Below are 27,610 nucleotides of genomic sequence, written 5' to 3'. Positions count from 1 at the left end.
TAATAACGTGAGAACGACCCCGCGCGTTATGTCGATGTATGCGAGTTCGCCCGTTGCCAGGCGTTTATTCGGACGTGTGTGACGTCAGCAGAACCTATAGCATAATTATTTGGTAGTGTAATACGTGCTGCAAACAGTAAAAAAAGCGACAAAAAACGAAAGTACTATAAGAGAGGTATTTCTCATTTGTATTACTTCTGTTCTTCGTGTTTGGTAAGGTAATTGAAGGCTGTGACGCAGTTGATGATTGAAAGTTTGAGAGCAGATATTAAGTGCGGATTCATTAACTAAATCAGTGGAGGGAGATGCGCTTCTTTTTTTTTTGTCTTTTTCATTAAGGTCTGCCCGTATTACGGTTGTTGAGTACTGTATATAGGTGTGTTACTACGTATTGTTTCTGAATAAATGTTGTCATTGTATATACCATATGACCTTACACCTGGAGCAGCAAACCAGGCGATAAACCAAGCTAACCAAGCTAACAATTAGTTGTAGTGAATTCTTTATTGCGCCCAAAAAAGGGGGACCACTCCGAAGACCGGTTGCGCTGGCTTAGAGGAAGTCGGCAGAGATCCCTTGGGATACCGCAGCCTCCGCCGCGCGCTGGCTGAGCCGGGTTGGTTTTAGATAGGGGGCAACTGTTAGCTTGAGAGTGCACTGCTCAGCTCCGGCCATTCTCAAGCTAACAGTTGCCACCTGTCTAATGCCAACTCGCCCAAAGTTTCATTGTGCTGAACAATTAAACGAAAACAGCTTGAGCGGGCTAACTTTTGTTCAACGCAGTTGTGCTAGAGAGACGCGATCTCGGCTTCATGATATAGTAAGCACTTCAGCCTTGCACCAGAACATTATATGAGTGGAAAGAGGAGACATGGTCCATCAGAAAACTGGTGGCGAGACTGCTAATAATTCAGGAAAATATTACAGCAGGAAACTGCGGAAGATAACGGGTGACAGCTATAGGCAAAGCGACAGGGTCCTGCGAGTGAGAAATAGGACGTAACTAGCGGAAGCGAGAGCCGCGAGGACGATGAAGACATCAGGCAATCGTCATGACCGTCGCGTGATCCCAACAATCATCTCGTCACTTTTTGCCGAGGTGCTTCGCGTCGGGAGTGCACATTACGCACTTGTGACGTCTCATATCTCACGAGCCGGCGCGCTCAAGTGAAGAGAGACCGAGCGGCGCAACGCGGAATTACGCCCGGGGGCCCTTACCCGGCAATTTTCGTCTCTGGCACGCTCGTGGAGATTGTGTGACGGCGCCACACGATACTCCAAACAACAAGATCCTATCTCTAGCGCGTCTCGGCCCCTCTATTGACCCTTATAGAAGCACCTACGAGTCGTGACATGCACTCATTGTCGGCGCTGCATAGCCAAGGTCGGACGTGTTGCGCGTGTGCACCTGTTGTTGGTGCAGCCAAAAAAAAAAAAACGCGCATATCCGTCCACACGTTGTTAGCCTGGCCGCTGTATGACGCAGAACGGGAGGACATGCTAAATACTTATGCAATAAGAAGGCGTATCTCTACGGCTTGATGATATTTGTTTGTATGTCGTTTTCTTTCTTTTCTCGCTGAGTTGCAATCAGGCACGAACTGTTCCGGTTACCATGCTTTCTTTGTTGTTTCTCATTTGGGAGCTTTTTTTTTTCCTTTCCTTTTCTTTTTTTTTTTTTTGTCTAGTCGTTCGCATCGTACTCGAGTTGTCTTTGTACGCCGAGAAAACAAAATATGGTGAGAAATGCGCAGTTTCTGAAATTTGGAACGAATGTACCTAAGCACAGCACACGAAACGTAAGCAACAAAAAAAAAAAATGGCGGGCAGTTTGGACTAAGTCGCGCAAAGTTTGGCTAAAGCGAAGCACGGACCCGTCGCCGCTCGCTCTCTCCGTCGACCGACAGGTCTAGCCTCGATATGCGCCGCTTCCTCCTCAGGAGTACGCAGCTAGGCTATGCACTACAGAGCGGAGGTTGCGCGCGATGTCCCCGTCGGCGGGCGTGTCTTAGCTACTGCGCATGCGCGGCTTGGCCAGGTGGTGCGGTATCTGGTCGCTAGACGACGCGATGCTTGCTTTCTCTTTCTTTCTATCTTTTTTTTCCTCTCTATACTTCTTTCTCTCTCTTTCGTTGATGTTCTTTCTGCATTTATTTATCTCTATTTCTCTCTCTCTCATTCTTTCTGTGCTACGCTTCACTCTCTCCCCTCCTCATTTCCCTCCTCCTCACCATCACATCTCTCCTCCTCACGCTCACTTCCCTTGCAACACTATACTATATACAAGGCTATGCTATGCTCTGCTAGCCTACCTGGGTAGCCGAGTGGTAAGGACGCTCGCCTGCAGATGAAGGGTACGCGGGTTTGCATCGTGAAGAACTTTTTTCGGCAAAAATGATCATTTTTCTTTGTAGCTTTCTCTCTCTCTGTTTGTTTGTATCTCTCTTTCTTTCTCTCTCTCTCTCTCTCTCTCTCTCTCTCTCTCTCTGTACTCGTCCTCAGGTAGCCACACAGTGGCACATATCCGTTAATATGACGTTAGTTTTCTGCGCTCGACTCACAAGGAATGATTTGCTAAACAGCTTCGCTGCTAAAAGAGAAAGACTACAAGTTCATGGCGTTTGCATTTCTTCTTGTTTCCTGGCAAGACAGAAGTTCGGGGTAAGGTGAAGACTAGAAGTAATGAGGAATCGTCGGACGGTGCATACTTCTACATACTTCCCACGCATCGGATTTCTCCTTCAGCATCATCCAACGCGGAGTATAACTTTTTTCCTAGGTAACATTTCGTAACTATTGCGTTGAAGTCCCGTGCGACAGCTCCCGCCCACATGGAAGTTCATGTCGTACATGTGTACTTTGTCTCACTCGCTCGCATACTCACCTGCTTGCGTGCATTTATTTGTTTGCTTGTTCGTTCGTGGTGCAGATGTACTGTCTACTCGCGCTGAATGAGGCAGTTCGTGTCAATTATCATCCTCAACATCAAAAGGATCATCAATTATCTCTCAGTCTTTTAAGATTATTGTCAAACGTTTTGCGAACAGTTCCACTTTAGCTATTACAGCGATGCTGTCTTAGTGCGTCGTCGCCGTTGTCGTCGTCGTCGCAGTAGTAGTAGTAGTAGTAGTAGTAGTAGTAGTAGTAGTAGTAGTAGTAGTAGTAGTAGTAGTAGTAGTAGTAGTAGTAGAAGTAGTAGTAGTAGTATACTATAGTGGCATGGTGTTAAATTATCACGATGATGGTGGTGATTATGATTGAAATGTGTAAGCACGCGTGTTTCAAACCTAGCTGCGGATTTACACGTGATCTTGATAGCTAATTGCATACACACTCGCGCGCTTACTTCGCTGTCGGAAGGTTTTCGCACCGTGGAAGTGGTTGAAGTGTGTCTGTTATCTGATAAAATCTAAGGTATCGGGTGCAACTTGGTGAGAAGAAAGGAGACCCCGTATCGTATTTCAGTTTAAATAAATTGTAGCTGAAGTCCAGCAGCAGACGCATGCCGTTACGCAACACGCCTGATTCGCTTTCGTGCCTACCCCCTTCGGGTGTGTGCGCATATGGGTTTGTGCGAGGCCCCTTGTTTCTTTAACAATCGCACTCTTCAAATACAATGCGTTGCTCCCACGCGAGGGACCGGTAGACGTGGGCGTCTTACCCACCGTCGTCCTTGCTTGGCATTTTGTGACCCGGCGTGCGGGCGTTCGTTCTTCCGTTGCCCGCGCAGCGATGCAAATCGTCGCTAAGGCGTGAGCGTCGGAAAGAATGCTGTGGTTGAGTCAGGTCTGGCGTTAATGTGGGCACCACACTACGGCCTGCGTCTTTCTTTTGAGATGTTGTGTGCTAGAACTGCTCAGCTGGGACGTACGCAATGTGTCGAAAAAGGCGGTCCTCACAGTCAAAAACCTCTAACGAGCAGCTAATTGAAATATGACTATAAGTTTGCGGCAAGCACAGGATGTTTTAACTCTCGAATTCTTCAGTATTGGTCTTCATGGGACCGCTGCTTGTAAATAGCTGCGTTTAACCGTGTAGACGGAAGAGGTCATATTCACAGTTTATTTTTTTTTCAGTATTTGTTTAGCGAGTGTCCACTTTGTAAAACAAACAGCTTAAACATCCGCTTGATGCAGCTGTCATGTTAAGTTATGCAGTTGCATGTAACGCCAGCCAGCCACCTGGCTAAAGCGCGTACGTAGGGACTCTAAGTGGGCGCTGCATTTGTTAAAAGCTATGGAAGCATTTCACGTTTGTAGTTCTTGAGAAGGAGAAGAAATATCAAGAAAAGACGGGGAGCTTAATTAGATGCATATCCGGTCTGCAACCACGCACTGGGAAAAATGGGGTTAAAGCGTTGAAAACAGAAATACTAGATGGAAAGAGAGCGAAATCGCTACTCGCGTACCTGAAGGTGCATACCAAGTCTACAAAGGGTTGTAGAAACCGTTCGGCTTCAAGTACAGTAGTAATGCCTTTGTGTCCTCGTGGCCATAGTACAAGAATATTAGATGGCGAAAACGTTCCTGACGTTGCACAGAAATTTAGGGTCAAGAGCACGCAAGGCGAGCAAAGAAGCGACAGAGGTTGCTCAAGGCAGCATACAAGTGGCACTGTGGACACGCTTGTTACAGCAGCTCAAATGTGCGCTTGGGGATGTTTCCTCTTGTCAACTTAGGATCAGCGTGTTATTCCGCTCTATCTTAAACCAAAAAAAAAAATGTACAGGCTCCCAAGGCTGCGCTAAACGATGTTACGATGTCAACCGTTTGGTAAGCATCGTTTGGCGTTTCGCAGTGTGTACCAGCGTGTTGGCGTAAGACGAGCAGTTCTGCGTGTGACACGAGCGTGCGTTCGACGACAGCAGCAAGAAGAAGAAAGCGGTGTTGACGAGCACATTACGTCGAATGCATTATCCGACCCTTGGACACGACTTAGCATGACCGACCTTTCGACAAGACTTAACGACATGCTCATTGTTGAGTTTTACGCGGGTACACATGAAGGGCATAAGCGAAGGAAACACGGATTGCGATGTGACCTGTGATTATGTGAGGTACAGCATGTGTATACACCTATGTCCATGTCATGTCGTTAAAAGCGACGATGGCATTTGTACTCCTGCTTAGAAGCGACAAAGCCTGTTTGGCCTATGCCTTTAATGAAGGTGACAATGTCGCAAAGCTTGATTTCATGGGGCGTTAGCTAAAAAAGAAAGGAACAGGGAGTGCAAGTCGGTCGCGAAGATCCTGCAGGCAAGAATGTCAGAAAGTTGTTCCCGATACGGGTATAGGTATGCATGAAATGTTTCCAAGAAATATTAGAGAGTGAGAGTTGGGCTAGATGGTGCGAATTACTGACTTGAGACACGTCTACTTAGGGTAGAAAAGGAAGAAGGACAAGTCCTCTCTGTTTCTTTCACCTGGTCCTTCTTCTTTTTTTACGCTAAGTAGACATGTCTAAAGCCAGGATTTCCCAGAAGCATCTTATCTGCCCTAAATTAAATATCATCAAGGAAAAAAGGAATACCATGGTCTGAGGGTTAGATCGTCGGGCTGTTGTGATGAAAGACGATGACTCAGGCCTCATTATCGACCACTTATTTCTTTTTGCTCGAGAGGCCCGAAATACGGCAGACCAGGCAACCAAATAGGCAAAGCCAAGTCATATAACTTCGCGTACTGAACGAGAGGCCATGGCGTGATTATTTAGTGAGTCGATTAACGCGTCGCCTTGTCGGGCATGTTTTTTTTAAGTACCCACACTGTCGAAAGTTCAACATATCAACTTACTACATGCTCCGCGGAGCGTTACGAAGTCACTGAACACACAAGCGATGGCAGGCTACGATTATCACTCTTTATTATGCACACGTGTACACCAGAGTCACAACACCGGACAGACATTTTTCCCACGGTAGTAGTAAAGAGGCAGGTGCTGCGGGGACGTCGAGGTAGCGACAACGAGGACGAGACGTCAGGACGAAACACACATAACATTCACTTGAGGCAACAACGTATTCGTGGACGGCATCGCGCTACTTGGCACGTGTGGTCGAAGGCTAAAAAAAAACTGCAACCGGAAAGACGAAGGAGGAATGGGAAGATCCCGCTTCTGAGAGTAAACAGATGTAGTACCACTAGCAAAGCCGTACACCAGCGGCTGCCACGACCCGCTTTTAATGCAAAGCCCCCACCCACAACGATGTATACCCGCACCGAAGAGAAACCGAACCCGAGTTTCACCCAGGACCGCCCGCGCATAATGGAAAGCCGCGGGGTTCTGAGCCGAAGAAGGATTCTATCCACCTGCTGAAGGAGGAAGTCGGAATATACGTATGGACATAAGAGTGCAGCTAACTGCGTAACAATCAGGCAACGTTCAACACTAGGACAGTAGAGAAAGACGTTCAACAACACAAATACAATCAGAAAGAGCGACAAACAAAGAACAGGGACAGAAATTTACAACGTCTAGCGACGCACTGGGAGTTCAGGCGCTCGGGGGAAATCCGCGAAAGGAACATGACGTCACAAGCAAAAGGGAAGCGGATGCGATCGGGCAAGGAGTGTTTCAGTGCTTAGCCCCTAATCCTGTTGGGCTCGTTGGCAATGGCAGCCTCGGGTCCGGTCGGGGCGCTCGACTGGAACACGACGTCGGCGGGGTTCTTGGACTCGGTGCCCAGCTCGTTGGTGACGACTTCGGCGCGGTATCCGTTCTCGTCGGCCGTGTAGGTGACGGTACGCGTGCGGCCGTCGGCCAGCTGGATGGTGTAGCGTCCCGTGACGCGTCCGGAGCCGTCGCCGCTCTGCTCGTGCGTGTGCGAGCCCTCGGCGTCCTGGCTGGCGTAGTTGAAGGAGTACGGGATCGGAGGGTAGTTCTCCACCGGCGCGAAGCCCCGCTGTGCGGCCTGCGTGCGAGAATGCAATTGTCAGGACGCGAGTGGCATGTTCACAAACATCGTAAATACTTTTTAACTACGCTAACAGACACGGACGACGAAGAGCGAAGAAGACTCCATGGATGTGCGCAGTCTTCTTCCCTCTTCTTTGTCCGAGATTGTCAGCGCACTTAGAATGCACTTACGATGAACGTCAACCAACTAGCCCGACTTGGTGCCTTACGTTAACAAACGTTCAGTTAGGCATAGCGGTTTCTGTATAACTCAAAGCAATTCTCGCTGTAGTTTATCACTATCTTCTTTCCCGTTTGTTTTCCTCTTCAAACATTCATATTCATTTTTTTAGCAGCGAACTTTTTTTACAAACTACTCTTTCTGCAGTTTCAAATATTATATTAACGTAAACCTCCCATAATAGCGCTAAACGCGTCCTGTCTACCTTGCATACATCAGAGATGAATATTATTGAACAGGGGTAGTCGCTGGAACTGACGTTTCGGCAAGTGACCTTGTCTTCTTCAAAGCAGCAACTCTTTGCCACCTTGAAGGAGACAAGATTGCTTGTCGAAACGTTAGCTCCAGTGGCACCCCGTGTTCAAGAATATTCACCTCCTCAAGTTCTCATATTCTCCTGAGCTTTCGCATACAACATATGTTTTCATACTCCTACGTATGTGCTTCGACTGCTGACCCGAAGGTCGCGGGATCGAATCCCGGCCGCGGCGGCCGCATTTCGATAGAGGCGAAATGCCAGAGGCCCGTGTACTTAGATTTAGGTGCACGTTGAAGAACCCCAGGTGGTCAAAGTTTCCTGATCCCTTCACTACGGCATCCCTCATAATCATATCGTTGTTTTGGGACGTAAAATCCCAACAATTATTGTTATGTACTTCTACATATGTGATCAGTTGTCTCTCTCTACGACATAAGAAAATATTTGCTCTTAGAAAGACCCGAAGTTTGTTAGGACGTCCCTGTACGACGTTTTCGTGACTCAATAACAGCCCGACATCCCCATTTTTTTTTCTCCTCTACGCTTATGCGACTTGGACAACATGACGCGTTCTTTTATGAAGTGACCTTCAAAAGACTCCATATCTACCATATATTTTCTTTACAAGGAGCAGATGCCAATGTCTAAAATACTTGGTGAATGATAACTTACGACAGCGCAGACGCAGGCGAAGAGGATAACGAGCTGCAACAAAAAATGCAAGTGCAATGTTAGACACTGATTATCAGGCTCTGCACTTGAACGAATGAAACATTATCTCAAAGCAAGAAGCAACTCCTTTGCTCTCATTCTCAAGGATGGGCGCACATAAAAACATAAGCGCGGCATGTAGGAAGTCTAATTCTTGCATTTCATTCTCAGCTACCTGGAATAAGGAAGTCACTCAGCTCTGGACGAGGAGAACGCGCGCCTTGTCGTAAAATAAAGTTTATTTTCTCTCATTCTCACGACAGTCCAGAAACAACAGTTGCGAATTCCAGGGTATGGTCGCAAACCTATGTTACTATCCCGGTTAACCTTCCTCCTTTCAACTTACTCTCGCGTCTCTGTCTCAATGAAATAAATATTTTGTTCTTCGGTTGGATATCACGGTGTTAAAACTCATAAAACAAAATCTGTCCGGGTATCGCAATGAGGTAGTCAATTTGAGGACATTTCGCTTATAGAAATCTTATGGTCCTTGAGACCGATGTAGACTGTGCAGACAATTAAGTTTGGAGTTTGTTTACCATTCCGAAGGACACACGCACATTTTTTTCAGGTAATCTGTCAATAACGCCACTTGAATAAAGGAAGTGTTGTTTTCCAGTGCAGTAACTTTACTTACAGCTGTAACGGGAACAGTTACTTACAGCTGTAACGGGAACAGTGTCCCTAAAGCCACTAAATCTCCGAAAAGCGCTCTTAACCTGTATGTATATGGTCCTTAGACGTGCGCCGATTATACGCGAAATAGTTTGAATACAACAAAGGGTTCAATTTGTTTGGAAGGCCTACTGTTTAAAGCACGTTGCGAACACAGTTCCAATATATGCATCACAAGCATTCTCAGCTTCCACTTTCTAGCGCTCCTCTCCGTGCAGCTGATCAGTCGGTCTCGCAGCAATTAAGTGCTTCGCAATTATGAGACTTAGTGCCGCAGGTAGATAAAAATAATGGAGAGTAGTGTAGGACTTGGTACAAGCCAATCTGGCCTTGCATTGTTTCGCCTTAATGTCTTTATTTAACGTGACTGCGTCTGACCGAGACACAATGTTAACTCCAAAGTGATCTTCCTTTTGAATTGATAGTATAAAGATACGTTATTAGGAGCAATCAGATAAAAACTGTGTGTGCCCATTAAAACTAAAATGTTATAACTAGGGAGTCGCGACTGCCGGATGGGAGCTTTATGCATCGTGGTGTGGAGTGTTCACAACTATCGCTTATTTGTGATCTACAGTGCACCTGCCAGCTCACAAGCATGTCGTGAAATTGCTATGGAGCGAACGCGAGCCGCCACATCTTGTACGCTGAGAGTGTGCTTCTAGAGCAGTAGTGCCGATGTTCTAAACTACTACTGATGTATACGTGACGCGAAGATAACTCAAGACAGGTTATGTATGTCTAACGGCAAGATGACTGCAAATGTTCCTCTCCTAACTATTTGCTCTTGTACTTGCGTACTTGTACTCGTATATGTTAAACGGTTAAGTGATGGGAAACTGCTTCAAAACATTACAGCATAAACTAAAATAGTTGGAGGGTGCTAATTACGTCGTAAGAAAGCTGATGTCAAAGGCAAATCAGCAACACTCTTAGAAAGAAATGTTAAAGGACCTACAGAAGGATAACAGTATGAATCCTGAAAACCCAACAAAGAACGCCAGTGGCTACATACTGAATTCATAATGCAGCTAATCGACTGGCTTGTCAGGCGTCAGCTGCTGCGAACGCCGAAAGATGAAACGAACAAATGCGGAATTAATTCAGCGGCACCGTAAGAACGAACGCGCTAAATCAAAGGAGCCAGAGGGCGGCTTCGGGCGCGCTCCATAAGAGCGCGGCGGGTGGTACACTCAAGAAACGTGTATGATAAGAAACGTGCTAGATGATAAGACATTATTTTGAGGAACGGCGCTGGGGACGAGACACCAGAGTAGAAGAAGACGGGACGGACGCGGACTAACGACTGATTTATATACGCTGGCGTAATCCCTTATCCGTGGACTGAGAAGTGGACCCGAATCGCTGAGACCGAGGACGGGGCACAAATCCAGGGAGCGTGCCACCGCCCCGGTCTCCGCTGCGAGTCCGTCCTATCTTTCCGGTCTGTCGTCCACATCGCCGTTAAACTCACCTTGTGCATGGCTACGGACGTCGTTCAAGACTCGGTGACGAGACCGGTGTTGGAGCACTTCGGGCAAGTGTCGGAAGGATGAGTTTCCCGCCGTAGCTCATCTCGGTTTTTATAGAGCTACGCCCGGCCATCGGCGCCGCTTCTTCCGCCGCCAATCAGGTGCAGCCGACCTACATTGCGCAACGCCTCGGCGTCGCCAGCGTTGGACCGCACGAAGCGCGCGCCGCAGCGCTCGCGGACAATCGTGTGTGTGGAGGGCCTCTAACCCTGGCCGCACTACCTTCTCGCCACCGGGGCGGCCATTTCGTTTCACCTTTCACCGCTCGAGTGCCCTTTCTCCGCTACACTCTCATTTTCCCCCCTCGACGAAGCGATAAAAAAAACACACAAAAACAAGGTCCGGCCACCACCACGAGGAGAGAGGCTGGCTGTGCGGACCAGTGGCGAGGTAACTACGAGGGATGAGCATGCCGCATGCACACACACACGCGCGCGCGCGGACGCTATAGACGAGGAATGCTCCAGATTCAAACGGCAATCCCTTTCCCTCGCTATACTTTTGTTTTAAGTGATCCCGGTGCATGCTCTTTGGTCCTTCACAGATGCGCCAACGGCTGGTCGCGCAGTGGGGAGTGAGTAACATCGGTGGGGCGAGGGTCATCGCTGGAAGAGGCGTTGACGAACGCAGAATCTCACCGGTATGCACACACGCGAACCTTCAGCGTTCACAGCGATCACGCGTGGGAGAGAGAGGGACCGTGATTTTCACATTATCCGCCGGTTCTCTTCACATACGTTGACGGGAATCTCTCGCCTCGGGCACCGTTTCCTCGTGTCCTTGTCCACTATAGCGAAGAGTCATGGCTGAAAGCACAATGGGAGACGGAACTTGAGCGGGATGTTGAATCAATCATCGACTCAAGCGATACAGCCCCTTTCCTGCTTCAACTTGCCCTCCGCACTCCCCCGCGTACTCAGGAACGTTGTGGAATCCACCTTGCGGACTTCCCAGAAAGGTGTGACGAATCGTCCTGACGAAGGTAATACACCTGTTGATTTGAAGAGACAATGAAGAAAAAGTTCAGCGTCTCTAATGTAGGCATGTCTCAATGTCTACGCAGTAGAGACCAAGACAAGGATTACGTGCGTTTGTGCGCGTGTGATATGTCCGCTCATTAGTGGCGCCTGTCTTCAGATGCAGAAACCGCGCGAGTATTATGCAACGTCGATGCGAGAGAGCGTAGCTTAAAAGCGCATAATTACAGAGGGACAGAGTTTCCTCCCGCTCGCTTTGTGATTAGCGTGCTTTTTTTAGTCACGGGTTTTCATCTCAATGCGCGTGGTAATTTTCTTCGTTAGGCTCCGGCGATTATCAAGTGCGGCGTAAGATGTTAGCGAAGAACTAAGACGAGATGTGTTTGCAGCCGCTTGGTATTACGTTAAGGGTTGTAAACAGATGTACGATGCTAGAGGAAAAATCCGATAGGTGGTATGGGTATCACCATTGCAATCTGAGCCTACCCCTTTCGTCGAGTCTGGTCAACGTAGATAAATGGGAGGCGCTATCATGTTTGTGGTTATCCAAGATACTTGTGCTATGTAGATGTTAGATCATTGCCTAATAAAAGGCTATTGGCTGGTTCTAAGTTTCTTGTCTCTTTCTGTGTTTGTTACCACATCTCACAGGCGCAATTAAGTGCCATGTTTTGTTTTGTTTATGCAGGCCAGTGCGGCTGACTCTCAAGGAAGTTATAAAAGCGATACCGATTTGCATTGTGCAGACGAGGGTCAACATTGAACATATTGGTATTATAATTCATAACGCGGATCTACTCGGACGCTGTTATCTACTTTATAGCAAATGCGCCGTCTACAGCCGTCGCTTTTTGAAACAGTATAAATTGCTGTTGGGAAGCTTGTCTTTCACTATAGACAGTCTAATACAGCCGTTCACGTTATTCGCGACTATCTGCTGGATGTATTTAGCCAGGAACAGTACGATTAAGGTTTAAGCTGACATTACTGCAGTTCGCACAGTGTACCTGCGCGAATAAGCTCAATGGGACGCGTTAGACGTCACAGCGTTACATTTGCTATAGCGTCTGCGCCGACAGCTTCGGACTCGAACAATGGACAACGACTGTATGGGTAGGTGGACAGGTAGCACCTCCGAGTTCCTGGCGGACTTGTTGGCGGGCTCAGCCACCAAGTCTGCTTCGAGTCCACTCATCACCTTAACTCGTCCTTATAATGTTCTTCTTTTTTTTTTTATCACATCACTGCTGCCGGGTCTTCCAGCTTCCGCCTCTCTCGCTTATGGTTTGTTTCTTTAGCGCAGGAATATAGTTTTGTGCCAACAGGTGTCGCGAATTCTCTACGATCGCCTCTGACAAGGCATTGAAAATCCTTGTTTTCAGTCAGACTTTAAAACATTAAATTACATTAAGCGAAATCTCACTGTCAGCTCGCAACGAAAGAATAAGTCTAGTATTTGAAAGCAGTAATGAAACGAGAGCATTTTAGGCGCCTTAGCATAGTTATTCTTGACTACAAGTACGACGTTGATAAGTACGGAAATGATAATGACAACAACTATAACTCGTAGACTACCACGATAGACTACCACATAGACTCCCTCGAACAGGAACTACACTTGCGGGACTCGGAGCGTCTCATTAGCGAAAATACTAGGCCTATGACTGACACGGATAGATCACAAAGCAATAAAAGTGCTTCAATGAATGAATGAATGAATGAACTTTAATTAAGGTTAGTCCGGCAGTACCTTTCGGGCGAACCTTTATTTAATTTTTAAGACATTATATACTTGTGATGAATATTGACTGAACTACACTGAAAGTGTGGACTGCGCTTGCACGTGGGCTCTGTTAAAACGAGAACCTTTGAACTTGGCAAATGCAGGACTGGGTGTGTGTGTGTGTGGTGTGTGTGTGTGTGTTGTGTGTTGTGTGTGTGTATATATATATATATATATATATATATATTATATATATATATTATATATACAGGGTGTTTCAAAGAAATGTGGTCCAACCTTCTCAAAAAATCGGGAAAAAGCGATATTTGCTCGGGTCTTTCAGAATTGCTTTTTCCGTAGTGGCAGGAATCTTAAGGTAGTTAAGGACATAATTTAGGACAGTAATTAAGAAAGTTACATTAATTAACGTTTTAATTAGTGGAGTTAGGTGATTGTGTCAAATGAGAGAATCGAAGTTCTTCATGCGAGGAACCCATCCGAGCTTTGAGATTTCGAAAAAGCGTCCTCTAGTAATTGTTGTGGCGTAATGAAATTCAGCGAAATGCAACGGCTTTCAACAGCGAAAGCCATCGAATTCGGTTGAATTTCATTACTTCGTAATTATTACTTGAGGCCGCTTTTTCAAAATCTCAATGTTGGGATGGGTTTCTGGCACGAAGAACTTCAATTCCCCAATTTCACACAGTCACCTAACTCCGCTAATTAAAAAGTTAATTAATTTAACTTTCTTAATTACTGTCTCAAGTCACGTCTCTAACCATCTTAAGATGCCTAGCGCTACAGAAAAAGTCATTCACTCATTTTGGACGTCTCAGAAGAATATGGCAGTTGCGTTCTTCCATGTTTCTGTTTAGGTTTCGCCATTGAATTTGGTTGAAATTTATTACTTCGTAATTATTACTAGATGCCACTTTTTCGAAATCTCAAAGTTGGGTTGGGTTTCTCGCATGAATAACTTCAATTCTCCCATTTGACACGATCACCTAACTGCACTAATTAAAAAGTTAATTAATTTAACTTTTTTAATTAGTCCCAAATAATTTCTTTAACCATGTTAAAATCCCTGCCACTACAGAAAAACCAATTCTGAAGGCAGCAATTAAATATCACATTTTCCTGATTTTTTGAGAAGGTTGGACACATTTCTTGAAACACCCTATATATATATATATATATATGTGTGTGTGTGTGTGTGTGTGTGTGTGTGTGTGTGTGTGTGTGTGTGTGTGTGTGTGTGTGTGTGTGTGTGTGTTACTTTTGCAGCCATGTTGAAAGGGGTAGCCATAGCCAAAAAATGGCGACAACAGCTCCTTCATATATTTTTTATTTCAAATAAATACATACAAGGGTTGTTCAAATGAAAAGGTACGAATCGACATTGTGGGTATAACTGAAGACTTTATTCAAAGTATACAACATAAGCCTGAGCACAACGATCCTTTGATGAACGAGCCTAAGGATTGTTCCCACAATTCCTGTGGCCGTGACGAGACCCAGTCCTTCACAGCGTCCTTGAGTTCGTCGTCCGAGTTGAAGCGCTTCCCGTTCAGGTGTTTTTTCAGGGGACAAAACGCATGGAAATGGCAGGGCGACATGTCTGAACTGTAGGGCGAGTGGTCAAGCTGCTCCCACTTGAACTCGGCCAGTACCACGTGTCACCCTGGAGACGAGTGAGTAGACGCGCGTTGTCATGGAGCAGAACCACACCCTCCTTGAGTCTTTTGTTCTTGAACCTACGTAGGGTTCGGAATGTCTCACACACTCTTCTCCGTATACGGTCACCAACCGGCGATGATTGGTGGAGTTTAACACCTTCCGCTCTCAGAAATCAGAATAACGCCTCGCTACTCCTCAATCGTTGAATTTTGCAATGTGAACGCCATCCTGCCCTCACACGAACAGACGCGTCAATTGGACTGCGCTCTTTACAAGCGCCTCTGCTCTCTTCTGCGCAAATGGGCGCCCCCGTATGCTCGCTACGTTCTCTCATGGTGGCATAGGCGTCTATGTTAACGGCTGTGTTGTTACGACGTGTCTTACCTTTTCATTTGAACACCCCTCGTATATATGGTGGCCGATGATGGCGAGGCGTATGTGACGACAGCATTTGCCTTCTTCAACAACCAGTGCAGAACGGACAAGGGACAAGAAAGGGAACATCCGTTGTCCGTTCTGGGGGGCGATCGGAGATCTGTTCGTTCCGCTTGTTCGTTCTCTTGGGGAAGAACAAGCGCGCTGATTGGCTGAAGCGGGAGAGAGAGAGAGAGAGATAATAAAACGAGAGAAAGGCAGGGAGGTTAACCAGAATTGTAGCATCCGGTTTGCTACCCTACACTAAGGGGAGGGGGAAAGGGAGAGAAAGATGGAAAGGACAGCGGAGAGAAGAGCAGGCGCGCGATAAAAAAAAAAAGAAGATATAAACAAAAGGAAGCTGTAGATCGGCAGTACTAAAGCCTATTCAATAGGCCACTGCCACGCAAAAAGTTCAGTAAGGCCTTAAACGATTTTCGCTGTGCAGACAGTTCAGGTCGGCATTCCAGCACTGACTGTTCCGACAGGGGTCTGTCGTCAAGGCGGGCCAACGCAGCAGCTAGCGACAGTCTGTGCGAGCTGTAGCGAGGGCAGCGACAAAGAACGTGGTCTATCGTTTCTTCGCTGTCACACTGGCTGCAAGTAGCACTCTCTGCCATGCCGATTCTGAAGGCAAAAGATTTGGTGAAAGCAACACCAAACCACAGTCGACAAAGCACCGTTGCCTCGAGTCGAGAGAGTCCGATGCCACTCAAGGCCGGGGGGTGTCGCCATTTCTTTTTTTTATTGATCCTTTCTTTTTTGGTGACGTCATATCGCGGCATAACGAGTGGGGTGATCGGAGATCTTTGTTCTGCGCCGTTCGTTCTGTACCCATTCTGGCGGCGTACGCGATTGGCCGAAGCCGGAAAAAACCACGTCTCTGAGGGGCGTAGCCATTTTTCTTTTTCCTTGATCTTTTATTTTTTGGTGACGTCATACCGCGTCATAACGAGCATGTCGTCTGCTACAAACGAACCGAGCGCGAGACCGTTCGCACGCGTTCTCTCGAGCGAACAAACGGCTTCGCACGGCATGATGCGGCGGTTGCGGCTGCCGCAACAGCTGATTTTGAGAAAATGGCGCTTGCGACGTGTGCTTCTCTTGCGGTTGGAGGTGCGAGATGCGTTTGAAGACATGAGCGAGTGCGGCGTCGCTTTCTGTTCTCGAAACGAACAGTGCGAACAAAATGAACGGGCCTGCCTATGGTCTTACGCGCAAGGTCTTCTTAGTTCAAAAGCGCTACCAGCTACTGCCACGTGTCGTCCCGGTCCTCACTCGTGAACGACAGCCCCAGTGGGCACGACGGCGTAGGTATCTGTGGGTGCTCTTTTATAAAAGCCAGCAGAAGCTCCTTTTGACGATTCGACACCCGGGAGCTAAGCCAGACATTCCGGTGGGATGACATCTTGAAAAACTGCGCCAACCGCTACTTTTCTCTCTTTTTTTTTTCGCGTGCGCGACTTCACATAGCGAGCACGTTAGAAAAATTAACACCAATAAATATCAGCCCTCAAAGCTATTGCTGTTTCAGAAACTGTTTGAGCTTGTAAAGAAAAACAATATCTTTCCGTATAACAACTGTATTTATTAGAAGGCGAGAAACACTTCGTTTTGAAATATACGGTCCCCTTGCCGAGGACAAACGACGCGCGTCTACTTCCGGAAAGCTCGCCGCTCACCGCTTGACGATTTGCTGTCCTCTTCCTCTCGGCAGAAGATAGCTGCGGACCGCCCACTTTTGTGACGTAACACCGCCAGAACGAACGCGGAACGAACAGAGATCTCCGATCCCCCCCCCCCCCCTGCGCTGGTAGTTGAAGACGGATTACCAACTGGCCCAATCTCAAACCTTGCTTCGGCATTTGCCTGTTTTATCTACTTCTCAGTCAACGTTTCTGAAATCTAAGGGCCAAAAGAAGAAATATGCTCTCGGGGGTCAGTACCAATGAGTTTTTACTTTAAGCGCAACACACTTCATACGGGTCAGTACTGTGCTGATAAGTGCTTCCGCGCTGTTTTCGCACATTGTAGCGGTGCTCTGCTTCATCGTCTGAATCTGTGCCCACGGAAGCCACGCCGCGGTGATGTTAGGGGGCTTACATATACGACTGCAGAAATCTAACAGGGTTTCTTATGCATTCATCTAAGACGACTCGAAGGCGAAAGCCATCTTCTTTTTCTGTTTCTTCTCAGTCGGTGCATTGATCCTGCACCGCCCCCCTCCGAGATATCTCTGCACCCAGCGTGTTTTTGCACTGCCTCCAAGATAAGAGGCGTCGAAAGCTTTCTGCGCCTCGCCTGGTTTTTCACTGCCACCGTGATCGGCGCACCTTTGAACAATAGACGATGTCATGTGATGGCGATCGGGCCGGCAGGCTAGACCTGTCGGTCCCGTCGTGGGATTAGTCGGGTCAGCGTTTTAGGGTGTTTTGCTGGACTCAACAAACGTCTATTCACTCACTCACCGCGTGACGTCACGTTATTCGACATCACGGTCACGTAATAACGACGTCACAGAGTTTGGCTATCTTTGACGTCATATCGACGTCATAGGGCGACGTCATCGCGTGATGATTTTTTGCATCACTCGTGTTGACACAGACGGCGCCGGACGCCGATGGCCAATTTTCGCGTTGGATGAGGCATCTAAGGCTTTCGCCTGTTTTGCGCGCCCCCGGCAAATGGCTGTCGTCGGAGTGATCATTCAACCGCACCAGCTGCCTCTCTTGGTTGCCGCAGCACGCGTCGACACTACATGATGTCAGCAGTTTAAACTATCGACGCAACCACGCGATTTGAAGGGTATCGGGCGAGCGTTGACCGGCCAAGCGCATTCGCATTCTACTCTCCCTGGTTGGCTGTTCCACGTCACAACAATCACCCCCACGACAAACTCGCCACCCTTTCTCTCCATTTTAGGCTCTCCATTCGTTGCAATCCACCGTAGACTCGGATCCTCTTATCTTCCCGGGCGATAACAAAATTGGTGGGAAAGATCGAGTAAGCTGGCGCATGGCGCTGCTTCGTTTGAATCGGCTTGCTAAGTTACACAAAATATCGACATCGCATCGTCCTGCCTACCTTGCCTGCCAATAAAATTGTGCGAAGGATTTTTCCAGGATGGTATAACCTCTGCAATGCTAGATGCGGTCCCAGACCCCTTGTCGCAAGAAAAGTGCCTCTACGACTTAAAACAATGAAATAAAAAAGCGCCTTGCTCGGACGGGAGTGACCGAAGCTTACGGAACAGCAACACGAGTGAGGGAAGCTTGCCTAATACCCCCTCTCGTAGAAAGACAATTCTGGGGTGCAATCGCGGAACGACGCTATTTCCGATTCCAATGCCTTTCGTGCTTTTCGCGCTTGGCCAGTGGTCAGAACGACGGTCCGTCCGCGTTATCAACGCGATCAGCCAGCCGCGTGTGGTGGGTGATAAGAATAGCATAGAATATGGCATAAGGCATCGTTCCGCGATAGCACCCCTGGGCCGTGGCGCTGTTACTGGTCGACGCTCTCTCGATAACCCTCAAATCGTGTCAGGCTGTACGAAAATGAGAGCAGAAAGTGCCATGCCTTCTACAGCGCACGGTCTCCGCAGCTGGACTTCGACGACACGTCGGAGCGGCCGGCGTGGATTCAGATTGTCAACGGCTTAGCGCCGGGCGTCAATGAGTGGTCGGAAGAGGCACAAGTGCGCGCCTTCGTCTACACCAGTAGGGCGACAAGCACGAGACATCTTTTCTACGTTCAATCTTCGGTCGACGATGGGAAGAAGCTCGACGTCATCGCAAAAGCCGTTCAACAAGTACTTTATGAAGGACAGCAGCTTGGTGTACGAAATCACTAGTTTTCACAAGCGGCAGCCGATGCCTGGAGAATCCGACGACCACTTCGTGACAGCACCGCACGTTCTGGAGGGCCGGTGCGACTTAGGCGACCGCAAGGAAGGCCTCGTGATAGACCGTTTTGTTGTCGTCGCTTCGAGACGAGAAGCTCTCTGAGTCACTTCAAGTGGACGCCAAGCTGACTCTTTCAACGGCTCTTGCAAAGCCCGGCTGAAGGCAGCGGTGCAGGTGCAACAAGGCCTTCGCGGTTCGAAAGGCGTCGGCGAGGCTTCCTTGTCCCATGAGTGCGGCGAAGTGTTAACGCCGTGACACATCAGAAGGAACACGGAAGGAAAGTCTTCGGAAATCAAGGCACAGCACGGCGGGATCAACACTGCAACTTCTTTCGGGGGCAACTTCCACGCGAGGACTGCCTGCCCAGAAGGGGCAGAGAAATGCGAAAACTGCGGTATCAAGGGACACCCCAGCAAGGTGTGCCTCAAGAAATTTTCACAAGAGCGACAGGTAAGGTACGGCTCTCTTCGGTGCACATGGACTCGGGCGATATTATTTTGGGAGCTGTCAGTGCATCGAGCGGGCAGTCGCGATTTGTTCAAGTAAGAATGCACAACGTGCCTGCTTTTGATAAGGTGGATACGGGCGCGGAAGTTTCGGTGGTGCCGCCATCTTTCCCAGGGTTACCGTGCACTAGACTAAGCAAGGCAGGCCAGGTGCTCACGGATACAGGCGGTGCTCATCCAAACGTTTCTGCCAAATGTGAGGCAGAAATTCAATGGATGGGAAAGTTCTCTCGCCAAGTGTTCTATATCGTCACTCCTTTGCGCCAGATTCTTCTGTTTGCCAGCTCTCGAAAATTTAGGGGTAATAACGCCCTTAGAGACCTTATGCACGCAGAATAATTACGTAGCATTCCTTTTAAGAGCTTTGTGTAGCCTGGGCCCTATACCTGACGAATATCTCATTTGACCTGCTAAATATATAAAGACATTGTGCGACCCTGGACTTACTACGATTCTTTCAGCAGGCGCCTCATCTTTTGGGCTTGGTGCTGTCCTTTTCCAAACGCAACGTAATGGCGAGCGACGGCTAGTAGCGTTTGCCTCGCGATCGGTCACAAGCACCGAGCAGCGTTACACGCAAGTAAAAAAGGAAGCCCTAGCTTTGGCGTAGACTACTGGAAGATTTTATGAATATATACGAGTATATATACATGAGGGCCAAAGCGTCAGATAGGGAAGTTGTCTCTTGTCGTGCTCCCCACATGCACAACGTTTTAGGCTGCGACAATACGTTACGACTTTCGCGTCCTGTATGCTCCCGGAAACTACCTTGTCACTGCGGACGCTCTTTTACGGGCGCCGCTCGCGGAATGCAAGCGGCTAGACAGAGAACTTCCCATGGGCGAACTATTATCGTTTGGCAAATCATGCATTCAAGGCCTGATAGCGGGCACCAACTTGTTCCACGCGTGAAAGATGCGCAAGAGGCAGATGTTTGTGTGTAAAGCATTGCACCAGTTATGTCGCAGATGCTGGCCTGCGAAAGCAGGCCTTTCTTGCCGTAGAACGGCATATACTGGCAACATAAAGCAATGATAGCCGAGTCTGGAGGCTCGCTCTTAAACGGTACCGGGCTTATCATTCCTCAAGGCCTGCAAAAAGGAAGTCTTAACAAAGTTACACGAATCGAATCCAGGCATTGCGAAAAGCCGAACACTGTCGAAAGTTGTTGGTTTGGTGACCAGACGTTAGAGAACAGCTGGCACGCCAGGTCAAAGAACGTGCGACAGGCGCGAGCTTTGCGCTGCAAGATTCTGAGCCTTTGATTGCAACCCCCTCTCAATGTATCGCGTGGGAGAGAGTAGGGGATGACCTGCCACGCTATTCGGTAGTCGCACTTCTGCCTTTCTTCTTGCTTTCTCCCTTCCTTCATCGAAGACTGTCGTTATGGAAAGAAGGAAAACCATTTTTGCACGCCACGGCATTCCGGAAATAGTGCTGACAGATATTGACCCACATCTTTCTTGTTCCCAATATGAGCAATTCGCAAAGGTCTAAGATTTCGTTCATATCACTGTAAGCCCACGTCATCCAGAAGATAACGGGGATATTGAAAGAGTGGTGCAGATAATAAGCGCCTTGTGTTCAACTAAAAAACCCACACTTTTTTCTTCTCGCCTACAGGGCGACACCTGGCGTTGTTGGCCTCAGGCCTGCGGAAGTTCTGATGGGCCGGCGTTTTCAGACTTGTGTTCCAATGGCGCCGCAGTTGCGCGGTCCCGTCGAATCGCATCTTTCGGAAGTGATAGCTAAAGAGCGCTATGAAACGAAGCGGCAAGCGCGGTATTTTAACAAAGGCTGCCGTGCTAGATGCCTACTGACGATCCGGTTAGGGTGACGGACATGCAAGCTCGAGCCACAGTCACTGCAGCGGCTGCTGCACCCAGATCCTACATGGTGATGACCCATGAGGGCATATCGCTGAGGCGTAACAGAATGATACCGAGCTGTCTACCAAAACGGGAGAAACCCGAAGGAAGCTACGAGTTCCCAGACGCCGATGATCAGGCTGAATCGGCAGGCGACGATTCCCCTGCCTCATTAGCTGCCAACCAGATACCCTCGGCAACAGGGCATGTCGCTCGAACAGGCAGTTTGGTGAAGCGTCCTATCCGTTGGGGTGTCGATGAATGAATTTGATGCGTGAATAGTTCGTTACACCACGCGTTCTTTATGGTGTTTGTATAATGTGTGACATAACCTCTTACCCTTTGTGTTCCTCAGTGTAACATGAAATTGTTTGTTCAAAACAAGGGGGTGGTCGTAAACATTTATTAAACTGTTATTTACATCTTTGAGAGGTTGTTCGGGAAACCAGCCCCTAGTAGGTCGGCTCCTTACAATACCAGGTGGATGCGCTTGTAAGTGTCTGCGCTTGGTTATCGCACGTAAGTTGCAGTGCGCTGTTCCATCGCCTGTATCTGTGCCCATGGCGATGACGATGAGTTTACGCGCACGGCTGAAAAAAAAAATCGTCAGGGGTGCTATTCTCGACATTGTCAAATTCCGCCATGTTATCAAATTCGCCATTGGTCAACTCTGATTGACCCAGAGAGCTGCTACGGCCCCTCTGATTGGCTTAAAATGCCGCAATTACGAAATTTGACAAGATGGCGGAAGGTGACAGTGTCCAGATAGAACCCCCCGGGGGGGGGGGGGGGGGGAGGGAGGTTGTGGCTTTTTTGCGTGCCTTTGGAAACTGTTTGTCACCGGTGTGAACAGGTGGCATGGTTGCCGCAGCGTGCGCTGAAAGAAGCACAGCAGTGACCAAGTGAGAAGGATTTGAAACTCGCGTGTGTATACATCGGGAGAGTGCAAGCAAACTCGCCGTCTTAGTGCGCCATTCAACCTTGTAGTACTTGGGAGTTGTGACGCAGCTCGAGAACCATCTCTGTTAAGTACGACGGTGCGTGCGAACGTAGATAGTTGTTCGGAGTAGATAGCCTGGAGTGTTCGTCAAAGTTGGCTTTTTTTTACGTGTAAGGTCCTTGTGGAACTAAGCCCAATGCACTTGTATCGTTCATGCTGGATATAAGACAAACAAACAAGCAAACAAACAAAAACAAAAAGTCGTGTTCGTCAGTGTTGGCTTCTCCACAATTAGCACCTTTGTGAGGTGAAGCAGAGTGCTCGTGTTCTCTTCCGTTTAGGGAAGAGAGAGAAAAAGCATCGAGGTTAATAAAAGGAGCATCCGGCTCGCTACTCTGCATTGATGGTAAGGGAATGATCGGCGATTAGAAGAAGAAGAAAAAAGAGGGAGGGTGTGAGTACTCTATGCGCGAAGAAGGGTGCTCAGCAGGCCCACAGTCAGTCACTAAGGCTGGTGTTTCTCGAGAATTGCCGCAGGGCGCAAATCACTTTCCGCGCGATCGACAGTTGCAGCATGGGGCTCTCAGAATGTTCGCCTCGGAAAATTTACTCGCCTTGAAAAGAAAACGAAGAGTTTGTTAAAGTTGGCTTCAATGCATGCAAGGGCGTTGTGAGAAGTCCAACTCAAACACTCCTTTCACCTCAGAGGCAGACTGCTAGTGGCGTTGGTTTGGAAAGGTGAGCGTTTTAATTTAGCGTATTCTGAGGTGGAAGGCGCTTGAACCATGACTGTCTGTACAATACGGGTGATACACACATGCAAGACCTCGTGTTATCTCTCTTGTGTGTGTCGCTGTCTACGCGCCTTTCACCTCATAATATACTGGCACATGTGGATGTTGCGCCTGAGAGAGAGAGAGAGAGAGAGAGAGAGAGAGAAGAGAGAGAAAGGAAAGAAAGGGAGGTTAACCAGAAGAAGTCTCCGGCTTGCTACCCTGCACGTGGGAAGGAGAAAGGGGATGTAAAAGAATGAAAAAGAAGAGGAGATGTGACGACAGCACGCGACAAAATACAACAACAACAAAAACACGAAGTCATGACAGTAGTCCAAGTACTACACAGCAACATTTTCTGCCAACAGTCACAGTTTGACATTGGACATATTAGGCAGGCTACGCGGTGTCGCGCTGACTATTATTTTGTTCTCTTCAGCGATGCTTGCGATGTTCTTAGGCGTTGGTAAAATAAATAGTGTGAACGTCCGCCTCACGTAGTTTTTCAACACGTAATCACGTCGTAATGAAGCTCCTTACTACGCGCTGTACAATTTTCGGGTTGGTGATCTTTTCTCACTATTTCCCGGACCTGCTATATAAGCTTAAACTGACAAATATTCAAGGGTGTGTATCCCAACCGGCACATTTAATTCTTCAGTTACAAACTAGGAAAAGGTTGTTCCGTTTGCCGTCATTCAATTGTAAGTGTTTATGAAAAATAACAAATACACACGTGGCAGCGCCACAAAATTGGTTCCGATCGCTTATAGAATCTTTTTATAACCATTAATCAGATCATTTGTCATCCGCCTAACATTAGCGAAAGCTACAAGAAAATCACACCATCTCCCGCTAAAGGGGACCATGAGGCGATGCGAAGCCAGAGCACTTGCACGATCGCGTTCCGTTGGCGTTCCTTGGGCATGCTACCGACCTCGCGTCGTGGAACGCGAAGAGGGACGCTACGCGCGTCGTATCTTCCATCTATCCTGGCCGTTAATTCTCACAGGGCAGGCGGGCGAGAGGGGGGCAGCGTAGGAGAGGAGAGAGAAGGGGAGGGGACGCGCATGCGCTCGAGCACATCGCGGCGTAGCGGAGGAGAATTTCGGCATGTCTAGCCAAAGCCACCTAGCTTTGGTCTAGCCCGCGTTTCAGAGGAAGAGTGGAAAGGGGAGGGGAGAGGGGTATGGGAGAGGGGAGGGGAAAGGGAGAGTGGAGAGGGAAAGTGGAGAGGGGAGGGGAGATGGAAAGTGGAGAGGGGAGATGGAAAGTGGAGAGGGGGAGGGGAGATGGTGAGTGGAGAGGGGAAGAGGAGAGGGTAAGTGGAGAGGAGGTGTGTGGAGAGGGTATGCGCATGCGCGGTAAGGGTGGTCACGCCGCACACCACCACCACCACCACCACTACCACCACCGGACTGAGCTCCGCCTTAAGATACTTCGCATCTAAAATGCCGGGAACGACGACGAAGTGTCTGTCTAGCCGAACGCTGTCGAGTACCTCTTGCCTTTTTTTTTTTTGCGCAATAATATGTGCACCTCGTGAAGGCTACTACTGAGTTCATCGGCGATGAACGTTGACCAGTTCGGATATCTGCCAGGTCCTGCGGCGTCAGCGGCGGCCGCGTCGAGGAAGCGGGCGGGCCCTTACTGTGACAGCGAGGACACTGATGTCTACTCATTGACAGGTGAGGGGCCATCTGACGACGACTTCGAACTTGTATTAAGCCGAAAGGCGAAGAGACGTAACGCCAGGGCCGCTTCATCCTCGAACGCACCGAATGAAAGAGCGCCGCGAAGGCCCGAGGTCAACACCATCATTTTTGTTCCTTCTGTACCCAGCAACAACATGAAACGCCTCAACAGGCAATCTGTTTCGGTGCTGCTCAAGGGACTGGTGCCAGATAATGTCACCGACATCAGAGTGTACCCACGTAAGAACGTCATGGCGATAGATGTTTCACATGATGCCGCACCGAACATACTACGCAACGTCAGAGAGCTGGATGGTATCAGCGTTCGCTCCTACATCCCTGTGGTCTCCAACGTCGTAACCGGCGTCATCTACGACGTTGACGCTGCCATTCCCAGCTCCGACTTGTATGACCTTGTCAAGCCAGCTAATGAAGCTAGCGTCATCGCCAAGGTTGCCCGTTTGGGTACCTCACGCTGCTTGAAAATAGAATTTAAAGGCAACTCTCTACCTTCGGATGTAAAGGTAGGCCACTTCCGACACCCTGTAAGACCTTTTGTGCCGAAGGCACTGCAATGTCACAACTGCTTGAAGCTAGGTCACGTGAGAAGCATATGTGTAGATAAGCGAGTATGTTCTCGCTGCGCTGAAACCCATTCCGCGGACAATTGTAAAGCCAATGTCCCGAAGTGCTCAAATTGCAATGGACCCCACGAAGCTTCCTCAGAATAGTGCCCAAAAATGGAAAGAGGAATAGCTGTATTGAGACAAACGGCGCGGGACCATACATCACATCGCGAGGCTGCCGAAACCGTCAGAAAACGGCGCCATCGGCGCCGAAGTTCCTCACAGAAAACCAATGCCTCTGCATATGCAGTGCCCCTTGGATGCCCTGCTTCACCACCTCCCTTGCCACCCAGTCTTGTCGCGGCTGGTACAAAAGAAAAGGCATCAAAATGCACGGTTTCGGTGGATTTCACTTGGCCTACATTGTCGAAGCCACAGCCACACGTATCGGCGACAGCCGGTACAAACCAGAACACCAAGGAAGGCATGGACACAAGTGACGCAGCTTGGCCTACGTTGCTGAAGTCGCCGCGACATGCAGATTCACAGTGCCCATCGGCAACAGTGAACACTAACTCCGACTTACCACTTGCCTGAAGACGAACCAATCATCACAGTGCTAGCAAACCGGACGCGCGTCTGGTTGACCTTCCTGCCTTTTCTCCTTCTCATTCCTCCTCCCCCATAATAAATGCCATTGTTTAAATAACGTCACAGTTGTTTGACAATTATGCGTGCCCGTCTCGACCACCACAGTCCCTGTGACGCATGCGCGTACCTTTCTTCACCGTTACTACTTATTGATATATTTCAAGTCAATGCAAGCCTTTTAGCCGAGACACTTTCGTACGCTGCCGACATTTCTCAGCACGCATTTATCTGCACCTCGAGGAAAAGCATCCCCCGGCAATTTCCTATTGGCCGCCTTCCTATCGCGGCTCCATCAACAACGCACATAATTGTACTTATTTACCTACGATGGTACGTGAACGCAAGTTGCTTTTATGGGCTCGTGGGAAATGGAATGCCCGCTAGAATAATTTGCTTGCTTTCGTGTACGACGCGGGCAGCACTAACTCTCAACGTCGTTAAGAAAAGTCTGAAGCGCACGATAGCCCTGACGGTGGCCTACCTTATTTCACGCGTTGCGACAAGTAAAATGTCATTATAATCCCACGAATTTACTTGGCGTATGCATAATCCCGCCGCACTGGCACGCTAGTTAGCTTCACCTGGTTATAGTAATTGTTTATGCAGGGAAACCACTACGGTAGCGAATGTTTCAACAGCCATAAATATCAGCGTACTCGAACTGACCACAGCCGCTGTGAACTCAATAGGTCAGTAATGTGATCTCGCAGCACACAGTGCCTCCTTTTTGAAACCATTCTATTTTCAATGCGCACGCTGTCGCGTTTGTTCGCTGCAGTATAGCCCACAGATGAAGGCCTCAGAAATAAATGTACTGACCTTATTGCTCTCTGAATATGCACCAGGGTACACAAACTCTACACAGATCAAGCGCTATAGGTGTTTCGCGGTGGCTCAGTGGATAACATGCCCGCTACAGTATTGCACACTGCTGTAGCGAGCGCATTGCGCGGTGCACTGCCAGCACGTAGCTAAATACTTAGAGTATTACGGAAAATGTGGAGTTTTTCTTTATTGCGTGACGATGCGTCGTGAGTGAAGGTGAAGCGAGGAGACAGACGGAAAACAGCGTGAAGAAAATGACAGGAGGGCGCACGTCATCCAGTGACCTAGTTGGGAGCTTGCAAGTGATGCGTCCGTATATGTGTAGCAGTATTTCGAATAGAATGTAAAATTGATCCGCGTAACATGAAACAAAAGTGTTTATTAACGCGAACGTCATGACGGCGAAACCACGAGAGCTGTTCGCGCAGAAACGGTTGCCACATTAGGTAGGAAATCTGTCACTTACCGGACAGCGGTTACGGAGGAATGCCCGACAGCGTTTTCAGCGAAGAGAGCGGTTTTCGCGTTGTTGCCCAGAGCTCATTATACCGAATAAAATATATCTCTTTCATAACTGTGAATTGTACGTGTAAGCCTTGCTGCCCTTAAAGGTCTCATGAGTTGTGAGCAATCATCAGCAGAAAAAATCACAGCATATCCACGGAGTGAATGATGATGAGTGGGCGAAGCTGCGGAGGTTCATCGGTAAACCGTGAATCTTCCGTGAATTCTGCCCAGTACATCATCACCGACGTGAGATCGGGCGCGTTATACTAAAGGTT

The 27,610-nt window shown here is 48.4% G+C and overlaps 2 protein-coding genes and 1 non-coding gene across 3 annotated transcripts in view; all 3 read right to left on the bottom strand.

Annotated features, from left to right (window-relative positions):
• LOC119397552 (Down syndrome cell adhesion molecule homolog) overlaps window positions 1-27,610 on the bottom strand; it is a 409,196-nt gene that overhangs the window by 146,996 nt on the left and 234,590 nt on the right. The gene's annotated exons all lie outside the window — the stretch shown is intronic.
• LOC119396424 (cuticle protein 10.9) overlaps window positions 5,838-27,610 on the bottom strand; it is a 197,244-nt gene continuing 175,471 nt past the window's right edge. Inside the window, exon 4 of the mRNA XM_049417107.1 lies at window positions 5,838-6,734. Coding sequence (XP_049273064.1) covers window positions 6,581-6,734 — 154 coding nt within the window. The 3' untranslated portion in view covers window positions 5,838-6,580. The remainder of the gene's footprint in view (window positions 6,735-27,610) is intronic.
• LOC119397548 (uncharacterized) lies at window positions 6,862-10,279 on the bottom strand. Its single transcript, XR_007416590.1, has 3 exons — window positions 10,255-10,279; window positions 8,067-8,099; window positions 6,862-6,910 (listed from the first exon to the last, which is right to left on the bottom strand). It is a non-coding gene; the product is annotated as an uncharacterized LOC119397548 (transcript).

This window comes from Rhipicephalus sanguineus, chromosome 6, assembly GCF_013339695.2.
Source record: "Rhipicephalus sanguineus isolate Rsan-2018 chromosome 6, BIME_Rsan_1.4, whole genome shotgun sequence".
Taxonomy (NCBI): Eukaryota; Metazoa; Arthropoda; class Arachnida; order Ixodida; family Ixodidae; genus Rhipicephalus; species Rhipicephalus sanguineus.
The sequence above is the reverse complement of the archived record's forward strand: the minus strand, read 5'-3'. Positions and strand labels throughout refer to the sequence as shown.